This window comes from Rhipicephalus sanguineus, chromosome 6 (genome assembly GCF_013339695.2).
Source record: "Rhipicephalus sanguineus isolate Rsan-2018 chromosome 6, BIME_Rsan_1.4, whole genome shotgun sequence".
Lineage (NCBI taxonomy): Eukaryota > Metazoa > Arthropoda > Arachnida > Ixodida > Ixodidae > Rhipicephalus > Rhipicephalus sanguineus.
This window is the reverse complement of record NC_051181.1, coordinates 140,145,752-140,164,805: the sequence shown is the minus strand read 5'-3', so window position 1 is coordinate 140,164,805 and position 19,054 is coordinate 140,145,752. Positions and strand designations below refer to the sequence as shown.

The 19,054-nt window shown below is 48.4% G+C and overlaps 1 protein-coding gene across 1 annotated transcript in view; it reads left to right on the top strand.

The window, feature by feature from the left end:
• LOC119396564 (runt-related transcription factor 3) overlaps window positions 1–8,919 on the top strand; it is a 49,457-nt gene extending 40,538 nt beyond the window's left edge. Inside the window, exon 4 of the mRNA XM_049417141.1 lies at window positions 8,744–8,919. Coding sequence (XP_049273098.1) covers window positions 8,744–8,773 — 30 coding nt within the window. The 3' untranslated portion in view covers window positions 8,774–8,919. The remainder of the gene's footprint in view (window positions 1–8,743) is intronic.
• The last annotated feature ends 10,135 nt before the right edge of the window (window positions 8,920–19,054 follow it).

Here is a 19,054-nt window from a genome sequence, read left to right as displayed (position 1 = left end):
AAATGTTAAAACGACACGATTTGTGCGCCATACACGTGCGTGTAACTCGACGTTTCGCTCTGTTACTATACACCATTTCACAAGGAGGCTGCCATTTTTAAAGCACTCCACCGCCGCAGCGCCGTCTATCGTCGGCGACGTTTCGCCGCCCTTCCGGTGTGTGGGGTTCCGCGGCGGTGTATGCAGCGTATGCGCTCGGTTCACAGGTATTGCTGTTCTTCGCGGTACACGGGCAAAATAGGGCAACGCTTTTCGAGTGTAAAGGCGCTGATAAATAATCGCTAAGCTTTCAGCTTAAAAATGCTGAAAAGCAAGCAGCGGCGGCCCACGAGAGGTTCCCGCAGCTGCGAACGATGAGAGTAATGCCAATGCAGTTCTTAAGTTAAGCAGCATGTGTAAATTGGTAATTGCATGTTTTGTTATAGCTGGCCGGTGAGGTTCTTGAATAATCACTATAAAGAGCGTTACCATTTAGAACAACACTGTCGAAGTATAATCGGGAGAAACGTAAATGGAAACCAGCGAACACGTAGGCCATTGTCCGGCTGCGCGCTAGGTGCGCACATTATGTTTAAGATGGCTCCCGGTTCCCATGCCGTGATTATTCAAGTTCTAACGTAACTCTAATCCCTCACAGACCCTTTTGGTTCCGCTTGGCAAGTTGCAATACAATGTTCACGGAACGACAGGAGCACAAACACCGATGCCTGTGTTTTATTCGTGTCGCCGTCGTAGCTTGTAGCCTCTGATCCTTGCACAGGATAAGGAACAGAAGTACGACGTGTGAGCTCAAAATTCGGCGTAGAAACAACGCTATGATAAATAAAAATAAGCCTGTTGCACGCCTGGAAGAGTGGCATGGCGTAAGTTCGCTTCGGCGCGAGCCGCCGCCACTAGCGATACACCGAAAGGGCGCTCGTTTTTGGTTAACATGATTGCCAATTTTGTTTTCGGTGAGTATTTCAGAAGCATTACGACGAGCGCACGTGTCCAGGTAACGACCTGGCTTAACGAACTGGGCCGATTATTCACGACACCCAGGCTGCCGCGCTAAAAAAAAATGCGGTTGTCATAAACTACCCAAGTTTATCGTCACGAAATTGACAAGTCGAGAAAGACGTGCTCTCGACGAAACTTTAGAAACGCGTACCTACGCCAAAGAACACATGTCATGCGGGCCTTCTGTCATGTAAATTGAAAAGTGCTCATTCAATAAGCTCGAATTGCACGCACTAAGATGGAACATTTTCTAGCCGCAGGCATTGTAAATCTGTGCTGTAGCATAGAAATAGAGAGGTTCATGAGAACAACTCTTGCCAAACATTTTGTGTATTAATCGTCAGCCTTGACATTGGTTCTCTTGGAGCAGATGATAAGGTGTACCAGCACCCAGCACAATCACAAGCTTGTGTGGTGTCCTGGAGAAATGGCCATAAGTGCAGACACCCCACATAATAATATACTATTTGTCGGAGAAGAAGGCGTGCGACCTGAGAGAAGCGAAGTCATTTAAAACATTGTGCACTTCGCATGCCTTGGCTGCCAGTCTTTCAGGCTTCCGTAGCTGTTGCCGCAGCCAAACACCGCGCAGTGGTAGCTTGTCGACCTGTTCTCGTCCGACATTTCGATTTGCGGCGGCACAATTGTTTCAGCGCGCGAAAAATGGAAACACGCTGACCCTCTCACGCACCACGCAGTGCAAACTCGGGAATCCGCACACACCACGGCAGCGGTCGGCCGAGGTGGGAGAGAGAAGCGGTGAAAATACACCGGTTCGAGGCTACGCTCCTCCTCTCCGTGAAAACGGTCTATACACTACAGTTAATATGCACATTACATATACGTATTTTTTGCATTACAGAGGTCATGTATATTGCACATTGCAGATCCATGTGCAATATACCTCGAATACGAGCACCGTGACGTTGCTGGCAACATTAACAAGCAGCGTCCTCAGCGTCTGTGCATATATTCCAAGCGCAATAAGTTATTCGATATATTCGGTGCTTGTGAACGAGCATTTTCTGGAAGTTCTTAGTAATAGCAATTTGGGGGTTCTACGTCTCAAAAGGACGATATGATTATGAGCGACGCCGTAGTGGAAGGCTCCGGAAATTTTGACCATCTATTCTAAGAACACGGGCCGTAGCATTTCGCCTCCATCGAAATGCGGCCACAGCGGCCGAGATCGATCCCGTGGCCTTCGGGTCACCAGTCGAGCACCGCAACCACTAGACGATTGTGAAGGGTCTACGGGAAGTTTTCAATCGCAACAAACGCTTATAGCACTTAATCTTCGTCGGAATAAAAAAATTTCTGAAATGCGTGTGCTTAATGCGCTCTGCCTTTTCCCTTTTTTTCCTGTGCAGGCCAACAGCAGCAGTTCCGTGCATTCGCCAGTGCGTTCGGCCAGCGGCCTCCGTTCCTGGACCCACTGCGCGAGTGGGATCACCTGCGCCGAAAGACGGCAGAACAGTGGCGCTGGACATTCCCCGAGGATACCCGGGCCGGTTCGCACCACGGTCAGTGAATGTCAGCAGAGAAATGTGGCAGTATGGCAGTGTGTGTGACGGGTCTGGTTGGTGCATCATGAAGGGAACGAAACGGCGATTTGACAGGACGAGTGAATACGAAGTGAACCGCTGTATCTGTCGTGCTCACTTCATCCTCTCCAAAATGTCGTTTGGTTCCCCTTTCATGTGGTAGCACAGTAGATTGATAAAGAGAGAGAGGGGGGAGGGGGAAGATGGGAGGATGCTTGACCACAGTAATTGCCTTTGCTGCCCTACATTTGAGCAGGGAAAGGGGGCATGAACGAACAATTGGAAAGAAATGTTTATGAAGACACTACAAGGACACTTAACATCACGGCCCGACTAAAACACTAAAACGCTATCCAATACATTCACAAGGCAACGCAGCAGTGCCTTCATAGCGACTCGCACTGAAGTTCGCGAGGCCAGTGATGACCAGAAGTTTGTTTGCTTTCTGTGAATGGGCGGTTAACCATCCTGGCAGGCCTGGTGCGGCCGACCAGATAGCGATGTTCCGGTGTGTTTTCACTGCTCTGTGTGAGAGTAAAAAAGGAGTATGAAAGGAGTAAAAAGATGGAGGCGAAAACGATAAACCGGAATACATAAGCGAGACACTCGGAGGCCCAGCTGAAGTCTCTATTAGAAGCCCTACTATACGCGTTGGAAAGACGGGCAAGGACAAGTACGCATTCTCATTGGTTGGGGCACCTGGATCACAAACGGTCGCATGCATTTACTTCATATTCCTTTAAACAGGGGCGTAGCCAGAAATTTTTTTCGGGGCTGGTTCAACAATCTTTATGTATGTTCGTGCGTTGCGTTTGTATGTGTGCGTGCCTATATACCAAGCAAACTGAAAAATTTCGGGGGGGGTTTGAACCCCCCCAACCCCCCCCCCCCCCCTTGGCTACGCCCCTGCCTTTAAACAAAATGACGAAGCTCCGCACTATGTCGCGCAAGGCTTGAAAACTGCGAAACTGGACGACTCTGAAGCTAATCTGTTGCTTCTAGGTTGTCTGCTCAGGCTCTTGCTAGGTTAGTCACGTGACTCACGACGCTGATGTCCCAAACTCCAGAACCAAGCGTTCGCACCCTCTCATAGAACGACCCTCTTCTTATCTCTGCTTTTTCTCTCCTCTCTTTCTTTCTCTTTATTTCTCTCTTGATCTTTCTGTATTTCTCATCTCTTTCCCTCTCTTTCTGTGTTTCTCTCTCTTCTCTGTATTTCTATCTTTTTTATGTCTTTTGTTCCCATTATTTCTTCTCAACACTTTCTCGCTCTCTTTCTATAGCTTTCTTTCTCTCTCTTTGTGAACCAGTGGTGGTATTAGCCCAATTTTGCGCGGCACATACCCATGATGATAGCCATTTTTGGGCTAATCGTTGCCTTCTTCATCTTCAGTAGACCAGTAGTGAGTGGTGGGATTTGCCCAATTTTTGTGGCACATACCAATTCATAATGATGATAGTTCTCTGATAGGCCGCACAAAGTACGGCCAGTTTAAACAGCTTCGCTGGTAAAAGATTATCGTGAAAAATTCAGAAGTATACAATTCTGGTACTCATTATGCATCTGACAGACCGGAAGTTCAGTTGATGTGTGTCGACAACCTTTCGGTGCAACACTGCGAAGCAAACGCGTTATTGCACTAAATTCGAAGTCTCGATTATATACTGTCCGCGAATAGCCACTACGCGCTTGGTTGATATCATACAATGAGTCTGTAGAAGTTATTGTGATATGAACGGGGCAAAACAACGTGGTTGCGTCGCAGCGTTCGATTCATATACCGATACGTAATGCGCCGACATTGGCACCATGCAGCATCCTACCTTAAACGTAATTTCATTTTTGCGTACAGAATCTTCCCCCGCAGGTGCTGCACGGAGAAAGCTGTAAGATCAATAAAAAACATCCAAACGCGAAAAGGCGTCACAGGAATTTCGTGTGGAATGAGTGCACAGCTCATGTAAGATCAGTAAGGTGCAAAGTCAGTAAGGTATTGTGTCTACGCGTTACATATATGTAGTCCTGTTTATTATATATATTTTTTTATTTAGAGATATCTCACAGGCTCCCGAAGAGGTATAGGGTGAGAGGGAATATGGTACAATTCAATACATAATACACTGGATGCATAAAAGGGTTCACAAATTGTCACAGAGCAAAAAAAATTTCATGTTACAGACTGATTCAGATGTTAGAAGAAAAGAAAACAGTGAAAAAACAACAAATTAAGAGATAAGCAAAAAAAAAACAGCAAGAGGTTGCATAGCATGAAAGCAAGTATTGGATAAAAAATACGTAACACCGCCAGGATATAATACCATTGCGTCATTATAGGTCATATGATACAGACAAGCGCGTGACAGTGCAATAAAAAGGCAAACGTAACCGATTGCCTTTTTTTGTTTGACATATGCATGGACATATGCATGACGTATGCATGGCCACCGCTTACTATCTACAACGAGGCAAAGCTTGAAACGAATTCTTAGATTTTATATTAGGGCATGGCTAATGCTTTGAGTCAGGAAAATAATGTGAGAGAACTGCATTGATCCGATGAAGGGAACTGTGCGGAAGGACGTGTAGAAGACGGAAAAAGTAAAACCGATTTAAAAGGCACCATCGGCGCGAGCAAATAAGAAGGAACGAGAAATTCAATTTGGATGATAATTAGGGTCACCGTGATTCCTTGAAGCTTGCTGTCGTCTCATCTGCATAAATAGTTGAGGACAGGTGCCAAGAGTTACGGTGGCAGTCGGGAAAAAAAGTGGCGGCAGGAAGAGAAGAGGAAGAGATCGATGATGAACAAAAGATCCGCTCTTCGCCCAACGGAGGTCATGCATAACAATCAGTCAGATTGGCCGAGCGGGAGGCCTCCGATCCAGGTTCGTCAAACCTCGCGTGTTTGCCAAGGTGACGTGCAAAGCCCGGCACACTATAACCGCTAACAAAAGGTCGAAGAACGATGTCTGCCGGGTTCTCTAAGATCGGCACATCTGCGTAGCCTAGTCTCAAACATCTTCGAATGCTGACTGTAACGGTCGGTCCTTCTTATCAGGTATATTGTAAATGTAAACGCCTAGTAATATCAGAAAAAAATAATGTTAAAAAAGACAGGCAAACTCTGTGCGGTTATCGAGGGCTCGTGGCAAGGGCGAATTGTCGTCTTCTTTCGGGGATATACGGCGGCGTAAGGCGCTCTGCCATAGGCGTGCCCATTAGAGGGCGGGAAGGGGGGGGGGGACAAAGCTTCATCAACCCCCCCTCCCTCCCTTTGTTCCCCGCCTTTGGTAGAGTCCAAAATACAAGTGGTTTCACAATGAATTAAAAGTCAAAAGAAAATGAAGCGATATCATGTGATTCTGTATGTCTTTGTCTTTGTAACCTGGCTTTCCGGGAGTAAAAATGAAAGTAAACAATTCTTGGAATTCAACGTAAGAGGGGCCTTGGACGTCATCATTATCGTCAAAAAACATGCGTGCCTATGACCCTGCTCTTTGAACAATGACGCGACAGTTCTTGTTGAGTAAAAGAATATGGCAGTCTTCGGCCCTCTCTCAGGTGACTACGATGCGCCCTGCTTTGCCTTTCTGAGCGTATTGTCTTTCGTCTCAGTTTATGCCGGTTCTATGGAACACCGTGGTCAACCGGAAGGAGAACGAAAGCTTTTCCCGCACTATTACGGAGAAGACACCAACGGTTCAATATCATAAAGAGCAATGCGGAGTGCAACATTATACAGCGCGAGTGCGATGTATTTATGACAAACTAGTGGTAGCTCGCTCAAACATCGCCACAAAACACGTCGACGACAAAAAAGAATTTCGCTCGTAAATGTCGTCGCGTAGGACGAGCCGAGCGTTACAGGCCAAAGCCACTCGCGCACGTTCTATGCTTAGTCGCCCAAAATTCAACCCCTTTCAGGTGCGCCCACAACCACCCGCATCAGGCGTCTTAGAAGCAAGTGGCGAGCCAGGGTACGGGGATTTACACAATCCCCAGCCGCGTCCAAAGCTAACTTCCGCGACTCCATAACTGGGATAACCTGCGGCAATCCGTTTGCCTTTACGACCCATTCGTCAAGACCGCCAACTTTCCTTCCCATCGGGCTCCCTTTAAGACCCACGTGTAAACAAGTCTTCGCGTCGTCTCAAGACATATACGGGCACACACAGTCCGGTCTCCGAGACACTCAGAAGCCGATTGTTCCCCTATACGCCTCGAGCGAAGAGACGTCGGTGTAATAACCTTATCCTTGCGGAGCAGGCAGTTCAGACGCGGCGCCAGCCGCTGCCTCACGGGGAAGGGGAAAAGCTAAGGGTCAACAATGTTTCCCCAGATTCTTCGGTAGCAATCCGCACGGCAAACAAGGGCAGACGCTCTCTCCTTGACGCTTTAGTCAATACGTGGGACTGACCTGCGCCGTTGGGTTCTCTGTCGCGGCCCCGAAAGCGGCTCCCCGATATTGGTCTCTATTACGGCCGCGAAAATGAACCGTTTTTTGCCCGTGGCGATGCGCGGATCAAGTACAAAAAATGCGAGAAAGGACAATCGAAGGACGAGTAGATATAGACGATGAGATCGTCATAAACGTCTCTTTCATCTCCGTCTCGGTAGAAACGCAGCGAACGAATGACAGCCTCGTCGCAGTCGGGTGTTCCGATTTCCAAAACTGAACCACGGCGCAAACAAAAAATAGAGTGTTTAACGATAAAGAAATAGGGGACGGGGGGGGGGGGGAATCGCATCAACCAAAATGTGCCATCGGCAGTATGAAAAACCGTATACTCAACCACACTTTCTTTTCTGGAGCGACGAATACAGTAGAGAACGGCCCTTGAAAATAAAAGAGGGCAACGTTTTCTGCAGTAGAAAACATCACCCCACGTACGCGCTAGGTTTGAGAGCACGTAGATTCTTCCACGTTTCGTATCGTCGCCGCTAGGTCAGGGTGACAGCAAGGGGATTCATAAAATAGTTACCGCTTCTTAGGACGCAGTGTACTTTTGTAGCTTTCACGTGTTATGATTACTGGTATTAGATCTTTCCACTTCACTTACATTACTTTGAAGGCGAGCGGTGGGGTGCACTCTGTCAACGCTCAAATATCGCGTCTGCCACTGTTTGCCGTATAGTTATACACAACACATTCGTGTTCTGTTGTAGTGCGCATCACTGAGCCGCACACACTTTCTTTTATTTTTTTGGACGAAGTTCCTATTTAGCTAAACGTTTTTCTGGACACGCGAAGTGACATGTAGGCAACTTACAACGAGCTTGCCGCTTGGTAACGTAATTAAGAAAGAATGGGTTTTATTACTGCCGTACAGTGTGAATGTAATGGCATAGAAAAACAAAAATTAATACATTAGGACCATTACTGACGCTTCAAAATACGTTATTTCATACTTTATTGCTTTACCGTTTAATATTTACTTCATACTTGATAGAGAGACAGAGACTATTGGAAAAACGGAGATTGTTGCCGGCGTGTATGTGACCGCTGACATGCTACTCTGTATAGCGGTGGTGAATGAGATTCAAAGACTCCAGAGGAGAGGGAAGGAAATAACAAAGAATATAAACGAATATGAAATGCGCAAGTGAAGCTGATACTAACATTTACAAATAGGATGTCAGTTAAGTTTGGGATTTTCTATATGAAATAGCGAATCATTAGAGCTTTCCGATTGGGCCAATTTATTACAGGTAATTTAATTACTAAAACCCATCGCTGATTTGAAAGGCCCGACATTGCATCTAATATGCTGCTTAACGCACATAACGAGGTCTTTGTGCTTGATCGCTTTGCTATAGTTCGCACAGCCCATCTTTGGAAGATAGGAGACGACCAAAGTATGTCTAAGACTACGACCCAGCAAATAAAGTTGCGTTGCCGCATCAGTCCTTGATAGAGGAATCGGAATTACTTCGGTTCCTTCATGGGCCGATCGGGCTGCGTTGTCGGCTAATTGATTACCAGTAATATCGGTATGTCCTGGTAGCCAGATATATCGTGCCCTTTTGCTAGAGCTTGATGGCGACAATTTCTTATCTCGTACTCAGATTGCTCGTGAGTCCTCTCACCCCCCTGCCTCGCTTCTCTCTCTCTCTCGTACAGCGCGTCCAAGTATGTACGTTTGGTATCAGTAAGAGATCCCGCGACTTACGTCTCTATTTTGTCTCCATGATTTTTCAGAACTGGCGCAGGCAGCGCTGCAGCAATTGAGCGCCGCCGACGCCCACTGGGGCGCGGCTTACCCTCACTACAACCCGTACCTGGCTCCAGCCACGGGCACAGGCGGCTTCAGCACGGCGCCCGTGCCGGTCAGCTACTCGCTGGACGCCAGCGCCGCGGTGGCCACTTCGCTCGCGGCAAACGTCTCCTCTCTGGCAGCCGTCGCGGCATCCGACAACGCGGCGGGACTGTCTCTCCACAACAGTGAGTGCACGCTACGTCTAAAATTTTCAAGGTGAAATCCTTAAATGCCTCATCAAACGCGAAAAGTGACGGTCGGCGTCGACACCAATCAAATCAATTAAAATAAAAATGAAAGCGAAACTGCAAACGGGTAGCCTCGTGGCTCCATGGGTCATACAATACGTCGAACACTGCACTAAAACACTACTAAGGGATATAAGAAGTAATTAAGAAGTAACTGAGTAGCTACGAAGCAACTGAGAGTAATTAAGAAGTAACAGAAGCAATTGGAAGTAACTGAGAAGCAATTCTGAGTAATTCTAAATGATTCGCAGTATTTGAAAGTAACAGGACATTCGGCTGGATCTGCCCGTGGATGCTGTGGCTCTGATAAGATCGCCTATGCACACGTAGAAATAATTTTATTTCACGACGTCAAAAGCTTAAGGTTCATCAGCAGCTCGTTTTTCTCAGAGACGCGTTTCCCTTCTTCGCAGCGCTCCTGGACAGCAGCCACTCACCGGCGAGCCTCGTTTCCTGTCCCGTGGATTCGATCGGCAGCCACGCAGGCACCGCGGCCGTGCCGTCCACGCTTCTGGGCACGGCATCGACGCCTTCCTCAGACTCGCCGCTCTCAAGCACGCGATCGTTGACGCTCGACGTCAACGCCTTGTCCGCAGGCAACGTCGCGCTGCAGAACCAGCACTCCGACTCGCTGCTCACGCCACCGCGCGTCACCAAGTCGCCGTCGTCCCTGCTACTGGGTAACGGCAACGGAGGAGGCGGCAGCTCGAGCTCCTCCCCATCGTCTTCGAGCCTCGACTTCTTGCCTAACCCGACCAACTACGGCGGGTTCCTGCCCACGCACTCGTACTACGGCAGCAACGGCACTTCCACGGGTACGTCGACGACCACCACGCAGCCTCACACGACCACGGGAGTCTACTTGAGCCCGCCGGTGATGCCGCCGTCACTGCTGTATCCGCAGTTGTACGGATCGATGTCTCACCCGTCGTTCCAAGTTCCTGGGTAACGACCTGAAGTGCGTCATGGACGCGGCAGGGTTCGGCACGACCACCTCGACGATGCAGCAGTCGCAACAGCAGCGACTCGACAACACGCTCATTCACGCGGACACGACGAGCATAAGGACGCATCAACAACAGCAACTGTCGTTGGCACAACAGCAGCAGCAGCAACAGCAACAACACACAACGGATGACATTGTCGTACCACAGACACCGTCGCTGGCAGGATCCGTACTGGATTCATTACGGACACAGGGAGATCACCACAGCGTCTGGAGGCCGTACTGAACGTGTCCTATCGCCTGCTGACGCCCGTGTGTGCCGTGAGAGCACGTGTCGATTGTTATTTATTTTGGGACAGTGAGTGATGCGGCAACATATCCCGCGTTGAGTGACGCGTGGCTGTATGCAGTCGTCAGGTAAAAACTCGTCCACCTTCGAAGTCAAGATGCGGCCATTAATGGTGCGAGGAACTGAAAGAACTCGTACTCAGCCACGCGAATGCAGCGGTCACGGCCCTCACGAACTGACCACTAGGCAAGTGTGATCAAGTTGCCTCTTTTTTCGTTGCGAAGGTTTGTGCCAATGCCGAGATGTAAACCAAAAAGCGAGCGGAACGCCTCATGTGACCAAAGAATTGAGTCTGCCCGTGGAGAATACAGGATGTGATGAACATCAAACCCCGTAATATACACTTGAACAATCCTTACTGTCAATGCGTTACTACGAAATGCGAGATCATACGTGTTGGAACAGATCTACCGCCTGCATCGACCCCCAGACCCTGCGTGCCCTCGGCACTTTCAGCAACAGAAAGCTCAAGGAAAAAAAAAGAATGAAGACGTTACCTGATAACATCAGTGTAACGTGTCCGCGTTTCTACCCGATGTTCTGTAGTCTGCGAAAAACACTATAGTCGCAGAGTTTGACCCTTCGACATAAACCACCTACTCTCAGAAGATCCGCCCGAGCATGTTGATCAATCGAAAACGAAGCGTTCAACAACATCATGTCGCATCACCCTGAGACAAAAAAAAAAAAAGCTGTGTTGTACATATCATACACGTTCACGTCATCCCAGCTCTCGTGTATCTGTCATGTAGCATCCCATCCTCAAAAGCAATACTGACCTGCAATAAATGAGACCACGTCTATCCCTGTTACGTGCTCTCGGCGTGTTTTCTTGATTCTTCTTTTCAGCTGCTCTCGTCAGTAAGAAGACCATACAGCTCAAGTTGAGAAAGACGCGCGGAAGCTCTGTATATGTATACGGCAGCTTTCTTTTTTCCAAAAAAGAACGAACGAACAAACAAATAATGCATGTACGGCCATGACTTCTCTAGAATCGCCTGCTGTCAGTCATGTGCGCTAAGCAAGTGCTATGTGCTGCCAGCGAGCAACATTTGATCAAGTAGTGTGCACACGGCATGCAACACGTAGCAGACAGCTAAACACCCAAATATCTAAATAATAGCCACAGCAGATCAGGGTACTTTGTGCCGTGCACTATTTTAAATGTGGCAAAGACAAACAACGCCAACGCGCAATTATCAGTGTTGCCTGTTTGAGTACCTTTCTGTTTTTTTTGTTTTTTTTCCCCAAAGCTGTTGTCAGATAATTTGTAAACACACAACGCAACCTGAGCAATGTATACATTTCAGCATATGCTCGTACATGCATCGCTCCTCAAGTGTCTGTAGTTGCTGTGGATAATATACGACAACGCAAAATTGTGAGGAAATGCTCCTGGAGGCGCGCATGCTTTGTCTTATGTGCAAGTAGAATCCGAAATGGAAATGCATCTTGCATGCAAGTCAAACGCATATTGCCGTAGCCCCGTAAAAACCGATCAAGAGTCGGTGAGCAATTTCGACGGTGACCATCAGTCCGCACTGTACCGCACCAGCCGCCAGAACATTGCTTTCCAAAACAGGTCACGCAGAGCTCCGGTGCAAGCTAACTGCATGCGAATACTGCGTGCACCGTAGTCAATTACAGAGCTTCGCACGTGGGCCGCGAAGCGAGGAAGCGTCCTCGGCAACGTTGTTTCACAAGATTTTGTCTCAGAGTGCGCATGTTTGAGCATCATCTCCAGTACTTGAAAAGAAATAACCAGCAGATAGGGGCACACTTACCTCTGACTATAGACGGCATGTGCGACCTTCACTTCACGAATAGCAGACACTCCGGCACAGTACACCACACACCACGAATAGGAAACAGCGCGTACTGTATACCTTCAGTTTCGCGACCGACTTTGTGGCGACTAAAGCGAACGAGATCACCAGCACGAGTTCCGCCAAGTAACAGCTGCTTGCTGAACCGTGGCCTCCGCGATTGGCTCCGGCAATGACACGTTACCGGAGCTAATCGTGGAGGCCACGGCTATACTAGCGGCACTGCACGTCGAGGAAAGAACACGAAAGGCAAAGACAAGCCGAAGCAGCTGCTCTGAACGCCGGGATAGCGCAAATGCGGCAGCGACCAAATGACGATGAGTGGGTGGGCCAGACGAAGACATAGAAGGCTAGGTTATCAGAAAGAAGACGACGTCCGTGACTACCATCATCGTGTTATCGCGTCTGATAACGGATGAGCTGCATCACGCGATCCGTCTCTGACCAAAACGATTCTGCTGTTCCAAAGGTCAGGGTCTCAAATTCACGTCAGCTACCGGGCCGCAGTCACGAAATTGAGTCCCGGAGAGCACCGGGCCACTGAAAAGTCGGAAGCGGGGGTGGTGGTGGTGGTGGTGGTGGGGGGGGGGGGGGGGTGCTGGAGGAGGAGCTTGGCCAAATTGTCAGCTAACGTAGCCATTGGAAAGAAGGCCTTTCCCATATCTCATATATGGATCCTTTCTGAAAGAGATTTCACGTAAGCATTCGAGAAACATATCGATACCGATCTACAGAATGACTAAAATCTGGATTGAAGTATGGAGTTTTTGTTCCGCGGTTATGTTTCAAAACAAGGTGACCGCATGGGGTGCCTCGCAAAAAAAGAAAAAAGCTTAAGACCAGTACGTCTGTGAAGCTTTCTCGAACTAAGCGTTATTAAACACCATAGGCGAGGAAATAATGCGAGCACCATTTATCAATGTTACGAACAGCCACAGTCATAAAAACATATGGGGCGAAGACTCATGTGCGCGGGCAGCGGGCCGCTAGCGAAAAGTCGGCAGGCCGCGTGTTTGAGACACCTGGTATAGATCATCGATAGTTCTGCCGTAAATTACTCATCGTTCTTCGAATGACCTGCAGCCACCTGTCGAAGGGGTTGGCCACAACAGACCAAGCAATTGCGCACTCCTCACGGATAGAAATGCGACATTTTTTTTATTTTAGTATAACGACCGCTATGAGTGATTGATCGAGATAGTCGCGTGATGCCACTACTAATCTGGCCGCTAAAGATAATGTTGGCTCTTATGTAAGCGTTCTAGTAAAAATTACGCCTATACGACACGAACTGAAGACGCTGGAAACGAAAGCATGTGCATTGCTTAGCCTACAATTTTGACGTTTCAATCCGTGAGTACTGTACGATTGAGAAGGGTGCTATAGTCGGCTACCATTTCAAAATTATTTAAGCGCAAACACACGGCCCATTCACACATGCACGTACCCACACATCCAGGCACAAAACGCGTACAACACACAACAAGTTCACACACGCCCACAGCTACACATCCAGGCACCAAACATGTACAGACGGGTCCACTTTGCGTGCAAGGCATGTTCGGATTTTCGCTCTCTTGCAAAAGCATAATGCCTTAGATTTGCATAAGACTACTGGCGCTTGACAGTTGCGACTCCTTTTGACAGAGCAGTGCCATACACGAACGAAGTTTCCCCATCCATTTGCCGTTAGGGGACCAGCAATATGAAGGGTGCTCATTCGAGTGTTCCCTTTAACAGTGGAGTGTAGTGTACATGTACAGTCACGCTCACGGGGAGCGCGTGGCCTCACGAGCTCCAACACCACTCATGGCAAATGAGGGCAAGCTGAAGCCATTCGCGACCTTTAAGTTTGTGAAGCCACGCGCTCCCGTGCTGCAAGTCATATTGAGCGCGACTGTACGTATTTGGTGCCTGGATATGTGCGTGTTGTGAATGTCCCGTGTATTTGCGCTCAAATAATTTTGAAATGGTTTACCAACCAGCCCACCAACAAGTTCTTTTACAGTTGGTTACACCTAAAAATGCCAGTTCCACCCACAGCCATCGCTGTTCCTCCCAGAGAACGTTCGCATAAGTGCTCCATCCAATAGCGCTTACACATTTTCGGGACGTCAAACACTTCTCGAGTGTCTCAGATAGTTGACTTTCCCGCAGAGACGCACGTTCGTGTCGCTGGCATTATGTTGGAAACTTGAACACCCTAATAAATTTAGTCGGAGATTCTGACATCGCCGACTCAGCCAAACGTCACTACGACGGTCAGTCGTAGTGACGACTGACCTTTCACTATTATGATACTTGAAATACGAGCGCGTAACTTAAACAGGGACTTCGGAAGACAAGGACAAGCGCTTGTCCGTGTCTTCCGAAGTCCCTGTTTAAGTTACGCGCTCGCATTTCAAGTATCATGAATCCCCAACTCGCCCAATCAGCCATTTTAACAAGTTTCACTAATGTACGTAGTATTTACATTAGCCGAGAAAAAATACGGTTCGAGAGGAAACCAGCTAGTTCGAATGGCAGGCGCTTCGTGGTTCTGTGTACGGAGCTATCCTTTTTATTAGGTTTTACAGAGTATAGACGTGCTATATATGGTGACATACATCGCCGCCGCCTCGTAGGCCCAGGAGGACCCGACGGGGGATGACACTGATGACACTACCTTGAGGGATGACTAACGCGCGATCGCGTCAGCACCAAGGTGGTGTCAGCACTTGCTAAGAAATGCAGGCAGGCAGGCAAAGAACTTTATTATTATCCGGAGGCGGCGCTCGACCCCCTTTAGGGGGTGACACCGGTGGGCCACTCCCACGACGGGACGGGGAGGTTAAACTCCACGGCCATGTCGCGGGCCCTCTGGATGGCCCTAAGCTGGTCTCCTTTGTCTTGGCTAGTGAGCAGATAGTTCCAGTCCGCCTCCGTAGAGGGAGACTCGCTGCTCCCGCGCAACGCAGGGCATTGCCACAGCATGTGTTGTAAGGTGCATTTGGGGTGGCCACAACGCGGGCACCCCGGCTCTATGCCATCCATGTACTTGGAACATTTTAAAGGCGATGCATACGCCTCCGTCTGTAACAAACGTAGAGTGATTGATTGAGCCCTGTTTAAGTGTGGGTGCGGGAGTGGGTACCTCCGCCTCTCCAACTGGTAATGTTTGCAGATTTCATTAAATGTTAACAACGGATCTCTGAAGTACCAAGTAACGTCCTCAGCCTCCGATTGGTTCTCCCCGACGTGGAATGTGAGACCTCGCGCCCGGGAGTGAGCCAATTCGTTGGCAGTTGAGGATGGTTCCGTGTACGTGTCGGCCAACGTGTGCCGGGAACCAGATGATGTGCTTTTTGTCTGACCAATTGGCAGCAGAGAGAACGCGCGCTGCTTCCCGACAAACCGAGCCCGTCATGAAAGCCCGATGGCGCAGGCGCGTTCCAAGTAGTGCATGCTCCTACACAATCTAGCACGCCGGTGCCGCGAGGCAGATCATACGCTGGACATATGAGCCTCGAGGTAAGAGTTGAATCCGCGGAAGCATGTCTTATACTAAAAACTGTTTTCCCCGCCCGCTAGGCTGCATGTTGAAACGCTGTTGGCACGGGTAAGTAACAGCGCTGCTGCACGTGAGTGTTCACATCAATTTATAAAGCAGGGTATTTTGTGCGGTTCCCTTTACACATATGCAGTTGCGCTGCCGGGTTTATGAGTTGGAATTGAAACAGTACAAGTTTCCTGTCAATTGATTCCCGCATACGTGATTTATAGGGACTATCTGCCGCGCTCTAGCGCATGGTCATATGCGAAAGAAATCTGGCATGGTGCTCTAAATCATCCTCGTTTTAAGCGAAGTTTCTATGAGTAAAAGATTTCGGGGTGGCGGTGGCATAGTTCGCGAAAAACCTATAGCGCGCGCCGGCGAGCGTGCACAAATATGCTCTTGAAGGTGCGCCGATCGCATGCGTGTTTGTATGCGCCGTTTTCCAACAACTGATGCTCTCTGAGCGTGTCCGCAATCAGCCGTTTCCGATATGGAAATGTGCTCTTTTATCTAGGTCCCTCGTCATGCCACGTCACCACATTTAATTTTTGCATTCCATTGTTTCACGCACTGCCGTCGTTGTTGCAGCGAAAGACGTGTTGCGCTGCTAAGCACGTGGACAAAAGATCCAACTCCTGGCACTGAGGAAGGGAGCCGGGAGGATTACACAATGCGACGGAAAGAAACAGGGCCGTAACTAAGGGAGGGCTGAGGGGGTTCTGACACCCCCGCGAAATTTTTTCATGCTTTAACTTTCCGGGTGACACTAAAATACTTTCACGCCTTCACAGCGACCACCAGTTGCCAAAGGTAGCTATTCTACACAAAAACACCCCCCGAAAATAATCCTGGGTACGGCCCTGGAAAGAAAGAAAGAAAGAAAGAAAGAAAGAAAGAAAGAAAGAAAGAAAGAAAGAAAGAAAGAAAGAAAGAAAGAAAGAAAGAAAGAAAGAAAGAAAGAAAGAAAGAAAGAAAGAAAGAAAGAAAGAAAGAAAGAAAGAAAGAAAAATCGTACATGAGGCACGATATATACGTATATCGCCTCCCAGTTTAAAAAGGGGATTCGAATAATAATAATAACAATAAGAATATTTCGGATTTTACGCGCGAAGACCACGATATTACTATGCGGCACGCCGTATAGCCCAGGGTTCTGGAAATTTCGACCATCTGGTCTTCTTCAATGTGCACTGACATCGCATAGTACACGGGCCTCTTGCATTTCGCCTACATCGAAATGCCACCGCAGCGGCCGCTATCGAACCCGCGACTTGCGGGGGCCAATAAAAAAGAGATCAACGGAACACGCTTGGTACACGAATGAGAGTCCCTCAATGAAAGCGAGAGAAGATGGGTGATGTAAGAACTTGGAAGACCCCTTAGCTTAGCTTCAATAGTACAATGAGATAGCATAATCGGGCCCCGTTCTCAATCGCTAGCCTGTCTTCGGTTCTCGGTGCATGCCTCAACCGTACGCCGTAAGGAAACGAACGAGTGTGCGCGTAACATTGGCTGCTTCAGACTATCCTAGAATGCCTACTGCAAGTACAGTTGCGAAGTGCCCACTACGCCATAATGCTTCCTTTTGCGAATCGGCGAAGTACACACTACGCGTCATAAGGCGACACGCGCATCTGCGCAGTTTGTTGATGCTGTTGCTGATAATTATGGTTAATTATGCCTGTGCGCATTGTAATTGATGGGCCTTTCAACCAACCACTCGTCGCGCAAATCACGCGTTTGGCGCCCGGTGTGATTGCACGTTTCTACCACACAATATGATACGCGTTAAAAATCGCACAACGTGACATTCGTATATGTCTTTTTTTTCTTTCAAACCACTTTCACGCACTAGCGTGACTCTGCGGTAGAACACCCGGTTGTCACTCAGAAGACCTGGGTTCGATTCCCGCTTGAAACGAAGATTCCTATTATTTGCTTATTTGCGCCTATCTCGAATTTTCGCTCACGGACAGCGCCGATTTTTCGCTCATAACGAACGACACCGTAATTTCAGCGAAACGAGCTTGTTAACGCTATCGCGTTAATAAGTAGGTCATGCTAACACATTCCGCGGTGTTCGATAGACTCCTTAAAATTAGTTGAAGGAATGACACGCTAGATCGCTTCGTGTCGAAACTGATACGCCTATCGCCGTGTATGCCTGTGTCAAACATGCGAGCGAACACTTTGTGCGTTCTATATATGATCAAACGACATACGCATGCGACGGTGTATGCTTCGTACCGCGCATATAGACTGCATACGGTAAAACTCAAGTGGTATAGATGGGAACAGCTGAGCGCCATCGAGATCCCGATTTCCCTAGCTACTCTCCCTAAATTGTCCCTTTGCTTTCGCTTCTTTGCTTATATACCGAATCGGCGAGCTGTGCCGGCACGGTCGCGCAGTCAACCACTCGTGGTAGCGACCATACATCACGAGGAAAGCTGTTAATCAAACGAAGCATGTCGCTGTTCGGCAGCCGCAGTAATTAAACGCTGTTCCCTCCTCCACTGTCATTTGTCTTGAATACGCGTCGCCACAGTGACGACGCTCCGCAGCAGTATACGAATGGTACTACACAAATTGCCGCGCGGAACAGCTTCGAACAATTGCAGTGCTTCGATAAGGGCTCGAGTTTCCTTCGCGAGGTGGCATCGACTCAACAATTAAAGGAACGCTTGCGTTCAATGAGAAACAGCGGATGAGTGCTGCACTGCGCTTGCAAGGGAACAGGAGTTTATCCAGGACACCGGTTTCAGGGGAGTGTTACCAACTTCTAGGGACTGGGGTGCAATGCACTGAGAAGAATTTCGGATATAACGTGTGAGGGAAGGAGGGGTGTGTAAATCTTTGTACGGGAATAGAAATGATCGCTGACCTGCAGTTTATTGCGCTGTCGGTGCCGAATGAAAGTTACATTATTGTCATTACGCATTGCTCCGGTGTACTTGATTGTGCAACTGACAATAGTCAGTTTTAGAATAGAATACGCAAGGATAGCGTCCGTTGCGTACGTACGCTATTTTCGTCACTTAACGTGGGTACCCAAGAGGATAGCGTATGACGCATGCGAAGTGGTGAAAAAAGCTATAACGCAAAGCTTTGAGTACCCTATTCTAAAACTCTCTATTAAGCAGTTTTAGATTAGGGTACGCAGAGATATCGGTCATTGGGTACGATACGCTATTTAAATATTAACGTGGGCACCTAAGATTATGGCGCATGACGCATGCTCAGTGGCAGCAAACGCAGAGGAGTGCGCACGCAAAACTTTGGGTACCCTATTCTAAAACTAATATCAAACGTTAAGTTTCCGGAAAATAATTATCCGGGGCTTTTATTG